At 41.9% G+C, this 7,471-nt stretch overlaps 1 protein-coding gene across 1 annotated transcript; it reads left to right on the top strand.

Moving 5' to 3' along the window:
* Positions 1 to 2,291: 2,291 nt before the first annotated feature.
* Positions 2,292 to 6,857, top strand: CRNN (cornulin). The gene is made up of 3 exons (XM_051996514.1): positions 2,292 to 2,429; positions 4,269 to 5,502; positions 5,665 to 6,857. Exons 1-3 carry the CDS (start codon positions 2,292 to 2,294, stop codon positions 6,855 to 6,857), a joined length of 2,565 nt encoding a protein of 854 aa, XP_051852474.1.
* The last annotated feature ends 614 nt before the right edge of the window (positions 6,858 to 7,471 follow it).

Consider the following 7,471-nt stretch of genomic DNA (forward strand, 5'->3'; position numbering starts at 1 on the left):
AACAGGATGGGACCTTAAAGGTCATGAAAGCTAAGCCTTTTTGCCACACCATTCTCAGCATAAATAAGTTCTTTGAATCAAACTAAGTTCATTGGGAATTACTATCACCTCTAGTTATGTAATAGCAGTAGGGAGACTGCTGCTCTCCCAGAAAAAATGGAACTCAAATGGCTTTTGGGGGATGAGTTTGGGAATTTATTCAAAGGGGTTTGAATTTTTAGCATATGTGGAAACTTCTAAAGAAGCAGGTTTTTTTTTTAATGACTTTTCCTGATGGCCAATCTTTATAAATCAATGTTAAGATTATAAAGAGATTTAAGCCAGGAACTTAAGCCAGTGGATTTTTTTTTTGCCCTCTCTTCCCCTCTCCCCACTAGAATAAATGAGCTGATTCATTCACTATTTTCATTAAAAGAAACATGTCTAAGAAAAGATTTGGGATTAGAGAAGACCTAAGAGTTTCTATTTAACTTAGCAGGGAAGTTATCTAAATGAGCTTTCAGCATATTTCTTTTTCTCTCCTTCTCTCTCTCTATTGCTCTTTTTCTTTTTGTCTCTCTCTCCCCCACTCTCTGTCTCCCCACTTCTTTCTCTCCCTCTCCACCCTTTATCTTTTTTTCTCTTTGTCTCTGTCTTTATCACTCCTCTTCCCTATTTCTATCTTTACATTTTTGTCTTTCTGTTTGTTTCTTTCACACACACACATACACACACACAAACACACACACACACACACACACACACCCTCGAGGAGGAGAGAGAGAGACAAAGAGAAACAGACACACAGACAGGAAGATAGAGACAGAGACAAGAGACAGAGAGAAACAGAGAGACAGATTCAGAGACAGAGACAGAGATGTGGATACACAGAAAGAAATCCAAAGCTACAATTTCTCTGGTCCTTTGAGGCTTCATCTGTGATCATATGATTTTCATCTCAATGTCTCCTGATCCATTTTATCTACCATTCATACTTCATTGCTTTCTTTTTTCTCTTTCACTCACCTTAGCTTTTTAAGGCCTTAGCTTTTTAGGCCCAAGACTCCAATTTTATTTTTGTTCTAGGATAGTAGCTCTTACCTAGTCATTACCCCAAATCCATTTCTTTCTATATTAATTCAACTCAAGTTCACTTCCATAAAGTGTTCTTCCCTTCTGTCCTGGCTATACATATACCACAATCTCTTTTCTCATCTAGCTATATCTTCATTCCCAAATTCCTGGCTATTGATGTAACCTTTACCTTTCCAAATAAGTCCCTTTTCTTGTAGATTATCAGGATACTAGAGAAATGTTCAAATGAGATCTCTGAGTTCTCTGAACTAAAACTACACTTTTACATAATTCCAGTGACAATTCCTATGAAGATCTTGGTCATAAGCTTATTTGCGAATGAATTGTGGTAGTTTTTATTGCTTCTGGGATATTGCTGCTATAATGTATAGATATAGAAATTCCTGGGCACCATATTGTGGGAAAAAAGCCAGTAAGATCCCTTCTCTGAGGCTTTATTGGATGCTCCATATCTTGAATTTTTCTCCCCTTTTGAATTTAAAAAGCCTAAATTTCCCCTTATATATAAAGGAGGTATTCATTTTGAATCAGAGTTGGAAAGGACCTCAGCATTAGTTTATCTAGTCATGACCATTAACAAAAATAACACCGTTTACTTGAAGAATGGCTCCCAAAGCAGCCCATTCTATTTCTTGTTGTTCAGTTGTATCCAACTCTTCTTGACAGTATGGATCATGCTGTCCAAGTGATTTTCTTGGCAATGATACTAGAGTGTTTTGCTATTTCTTTCTCCAGTGGATTAAAGCAAACAGGAGTCAAGTAACTGCTCAGTTATTCAGTTAGTAAATGTCTGAGACCAGAGATGAACTCAAGAAGATAAACCTTTCTGACTCTGGCCCAATGCTCTATCCACTGAGCCAAATGTCTGTAATCTTTAAGAAGTTTCTTCTTACACTGTTCTAGAAGCTGTTTCTTCCCTATTTCTATCTATTGTGATTTCACATCTACAAGTTAGCATAACTACCTGTCTCTTACAATTAGTCTATAAGCTCCATTAAAGTAGGAATTGTTTTGTTCTTTGAATTTGTATCTTCAATACTTAATATAGTGAATCAGGAGCCACGGGAGCCACCATTTTTAGCACGCTCTTAATAAATGCTTGTTGGTTGACTAATACAGTGAAGACGATTCAGAAACAAAAATTATGCCTGAGATTGCTAGCCAATCTTTTAATTGAGGGTTGTGGGATGTTGTCTTTCCTTAGCCTGAACTTGAAGATGCCTCAGTTGCTTGGAAACATCGATGGGATCATCCAGGCCTTCACCCGTTATGCCAAAACTGAGGGTGATTGTACTACACTGACCCGTGGGGAGCTCAAAAAGCTCTTGGAGCAGGAGCTTGCTGATGTCATTGTGGTAAGAAAAAAGGAGCCAGGTGGGAAAGGAGGGAAACTTATTTACATTTGGAGATCTTTTGCTCCAAGGATTTACGGAGGGTCAGCTAAGTTCCAGCCTCTTAGCCCTAACTGTAGTCCCATAAGCAGAAGAGAAAAAAAGGATGCCAGGCAGGGGAGGTAAGATGGGCTGCACATGAAATGTTTTTCACAGTGTCCTCTAAATGGAAAATACTTTTAAAATACTATCTAATTATTAGATTCTAATACTTAGCACAGAATCTGGCTCAAATAAACAATTAATAACTGTTAATTTATTGATTGGATAGTGACATGGAAGTAACTTTGGGTCCTCAATGTCTATTCTAGTGGAGACACAAAGTTTTGTAAGACATGTCTCTTCTGATCCCTATTCCTCACCCTTAAATTAGAAAAACTTCAAAAATAGAATAGCAATGACAATTCTGTTCCTTTGTCTAAATTGTCCTTAGTTAAGGTCAGAAAAGCTTTAGGTGAGATTGATCCCAGAGACTGGCTAAGAAGAAGTAGAGGGTTGATGGTGGAGGAAGTTCTCAACCAGTGAAATCACAGATAATTTTTCTGATACCTGGTCAATAGAAAACCAGAATGTAAAGGGTATAAGGTAAGCCATTTCCTGCTAGAAGTGTACCATGCTAAGCAAGGGGAGGCTCCTGGAGGAAATCCCTTACTGTCAAAGCCATGTCAAAGGTTCTAGCATAATTTTTCCACTTAATTTTCCTTTTGCTCTTGGCCTAGAATTAACTCCCTAAAAGAAATACTTTGTATTGAGATTATTTGGAGTTTAAACACAGCAATGATATTGTCTCAAAGGCAGCATTCTACAATCTGCCTGTTCATTTGATATCTACCTTATGCTGGGAAAGACATGCATGGCCCATGGAGGACCAAGCACTTCTCCCTGGTAGCTGTGCCTCCATGCCTCCATTTTGTTTTTATAATTGAGTATTTCTGTTCATGGGACTGATCTATAGAAGGTCATTTAATTAACCCAGGAAAATGAGATATGAAAAAAAGACCCAAAGAATTATAGTCAATTGTATCAACGTATTTCTTGCTAATTAAGGTTCAAGGACCTAGGAAAGATAGCACTTTGGCTAGATCTAAAGTTAGAAGTTGTTGAGTCATTTTCAATCAAGTCCAATTCTTCATGACCCAATTTGGGATTATTAATTTGTTTTGTTTTGTTTTGTGGGGGGGCACGGATACTGGAGTGGTTTTCCTTCAGCTCATTTTACAGATAAGAAATTTTGGCAAATAGGGCTAAGCAACTTGACCAGCATTTCATAGCTGAGATGTCTGAACCCAGATTTGAATTCATGAAGATGAGTCTTCCTGACTTCAAGCCCAATGTCTATCCACTGTACCTCCAAGCTGCCCAAAGTCAGAGAATCTTAATTCAAATTCCAACTTAGTTCTTTCTACCTATGTGATAACATATGAATCACTCTAAGACTTATTTCCTCATTTGTAAAATGAGGGTTTTGGTCTACTACAGCAATTCTCTACCTTTTTGTGTGTCAGGAACCCCTTTGGCACAATCTGGTGAAACTTGTGGGCCTATTCTCAGAATCATGTTTTTAAATGCAAAAATAAAATATAGAAGAGTAAAAGGAAATCAATTATATTGAAATGCAGTTATCAACATATTAAAAAAAAAAAAAACATTTCACCAGTTCTAGATAAGGAACCTCTGGTCTAGAGGTTCTATTCTAGCTCTAAATCTATACCCTGTGAAAAATGCAAAAGTCAGAATGGACCCTAAGTCATATACTCACTAGGAGGGACAAGGAGGCTTAATAAAGCTCAATCTTCTTTCCAGAAACCCCATGATCCTGCCACAGTAGACCAAGTCTTCCGCCTACTGGATGAAGATTCCAAAGGGACTGTGGATTTTAAAGAGTTTCTTTTGTTGGTATTTAAAGTGACACAGGCTTGCTACAAGACACTAAATGAAAATCCTGAAGGAGCTTGTGGAACTCAAGAGCCAGGAAGTCAGCACCCTGGGAGCACTCAGCAGATGAGGGATGATCACACCAGCACAGGAAGAGTTGAGAGAGAACAAGACCATAAAAGGAATAGAGAAGAAGAGCGGACATTTCCAGGACAAAATAGAAACAACCTGACCACAGGGACTCAGACTCGGGGACAAGACTTTACTTCTACTCAAGTATGTGGTCAGGATAGGCAGCCTGAAACCCAGGAACAGAAGAGAGGAATCCAGCAGATTAGAGACAAAACTGAAGGGCAGAGACAGACTGAGACGGGTACCAGGCAGACCAGGGAACAAGGCAGGACCCATCAGACAAATGAGACTGTAACTGGAGGTCAGTCTCAGATTCCCACTGGTACCACTCAGACCAGAGAACAAGGTAGGACCCATCAGACAAGTGATACCCTGACTGGAGGTCAATCTCAGACTCATACTGGTACCACTCAGACCAGAGAACAAGGCAGGACCCATCAGACAAGTGATACCCTGACTGGAGGTCAATCTCAGATTCACACTGGTACCACTCAGACCAGAGAACAAGGCAGGACCCATCAGACAAGTGATACCCTGACTGGAGGTCAATCTCAGACTCACACTGGCCCCACACAGACCAGAGAACAAGGCAGGACCCATCAGACAAGTGATACCCTGACTGGAGGTCAATCTCAGACTCACACTGGCCCCACACAGACCAGAGAACAAGGCAGGACCCAGCAGACAAGTGATACCCTGACTGGAGGTCAATCTCAGACTCACACTGGTACCACTCAAACTAGAGAACAAGGCAGGATCCATCAGACAAGTGATACCCTGACTGGAGGTCAATCTCAGACTCACACTGGTACCACACAGACCAGAGAACAAGGCAGGACCCAGCAGACAAGTGATACCCTGACTGGAGGTCAATCTCAGACTCACACTGGTACCACTCAAACTAGAGAACAAGGCAGGACCCATCAGACAAGTGATACCCTGACTGGAGGTCAATCTCAGACTCACACTGGTACCACTCAAACTAGAGAACAAGGCAGGACCCATCAGACAAGTGATACCCTGACTGGAGGTCAATCTCAGACTCACACTGGTACGACTCAGACCAGAGAACAAGGCAGGACCCATCAGACAAGTGATACCCTGACTAGAGGTCAATCTCAGACTCACACTGGTACCACACAGACCAGAGAACAAGGCAGGACCCATCAGACAAGTGATACCCTGACTGGAGGTCAATCTCAGACTCACACTGGTACCACTCAAACTAGAGAACAAGGCAGGACCCATCAGACAAGTGATAACCTGACTGGAGGTCAATCTCAGACTCATACTGGTACCACTCAGACCAGAGAACAAGGCAGGACCCATCAGACAAGTGATACCCTGACTGGAGATCAATCTCAGATTCATATTCATATTTCTCACTCTGGGAAACAGGATCAGAGCCATCATAAAACTGAGTGGATGACTGGAGGTCAGTCTCAGGTTCACCCTGGCACCTCTCAGATAAGAGAACCAGACAGGACCCATCAGTCTATGACTGGAGGTCAGTCTCAGACAGGGATCACTCAGGACAGAAACCATGAGACAGGGTATACTGTCGATGAACGGTGGGAAACTGGCTATGGCCACTCTAGAGGAACTGAGACCCCTGGCACCTCTCAGATAAGAGAACCAGGCAGGACCCATCAGTCTATAACTGGAGGTCAGTCTCAGACAGGGATCACTCAGGACAGAAGCCATGAGACAGGGTATACTGTCGATGAACGGTGGGAAACTGGCTATGGCCACACTAGAGGAACTGAGACCCCTGGCACCTCTCAGATAAGAGAACCAGGCAGGACCCATCAGTCTATAACTGGAGGTCAGTCTCAGACAGGGATCACTCAGAACAGAAGCCATGAGACAGGGTATACTGTCGATGAACGGTGGGAAACTGGCTATGGCCACTCTAGAGGAACAGAGACCCAAGGACAGGACCAGATAACAAGAGGAACAGTGGTAGGGGGACAGACTCAGACTCAAGCAGGGGAATGGGACCAGACCCAGGCAGGATGTAGTCAGAGATGGGGGCAAGAAAGGAACCAACAAACAAGAGGCCAAGGTCACAGCCAGATGGGGAGCTCTTTGTCTGGGAGACAGGACTACAGTGGAAGTCAGACAAGTTGCAGTGTGACAGGAGGGTTACTGGAGAATGATGACTGCCAGACCCAAGAGCCCACTATTGGAGGACAGGACTGGAACAGACAGCAGACAAGGGAGACAGTGGTTGAACAGCAGGATCAGAGAAGTCTACAGACAAGCGAATCAGAAACTCATGGGCAGAAAACTGCTCAGCTTGGAGGAGCAAGCCAGGCTCAGGGAGGAAAGCGAGGTCTCACTGCCCAGAGCCTCTACTCCTACTTCAAAGGTAACAAGCCATGAACATGAACTCCTTGATTCCCAATGCCCAGGAACAAGAACAGCACAGCTTGGGAGGCATTGGACAATTCTACTTTTCTTGGTCAGATCAGACAATAAATCAGTCTGTAATACACCTGCATTCCAGTTGGGTCTTGATTAGGCCCTTTCTCCAAGGGTAAGCCCATCCTTGTCTTTCTAGCCATCCTTTGTCAGATGAATCAGGGGTACTTGGGTTAAACATGGTAGGCAATTCTCTTCATTCTGTCCTCAAACTGAAGTTCTCATTTTCAACTTTGCCACCCTGTGTTACTAGAATGTATCTTCTAATGCATTATTAAAAATTGTTTTAAAATTACTAGCCTCTTCCTCTTCTTACTGTCTATGTCATTTACTCCTTCCACATAATACTGGGGCTAAAGAAGATTCTGCTCATTTGTAAAGCTAAACATGACCCATAATATCCAATGTTATTCTTTAAATAATTGATTAGAAATAGTTCAGGAAATATCAATTCAAGACATGTAATGATAGACAAATTCAGTCATTTAACTGCATGCTGTAATCTAGGAGATATTTTCATCCATGTGAGTTTTTCTTTATGGAATGATAGGCCAGTGTCTTTTGAATGAGCATAG

This window comes from Antechinus flavipes, chromosome 4, assembly GCF_016432865.1.
Source record: "Antechinus flavipes isolate AdamAnt ecotype Samford, QLD, Australia chromosome 4, AdamAnt_v2, whole genome shotgun sequence".
Classification (NCBI taxonomy): domain Eukaryota; kingdom Metazoa; phylum Chordata; class Mammalia; order Dasyuromorphia; family Dasyuridae; genus Antechinus; species Antechinus flavipes.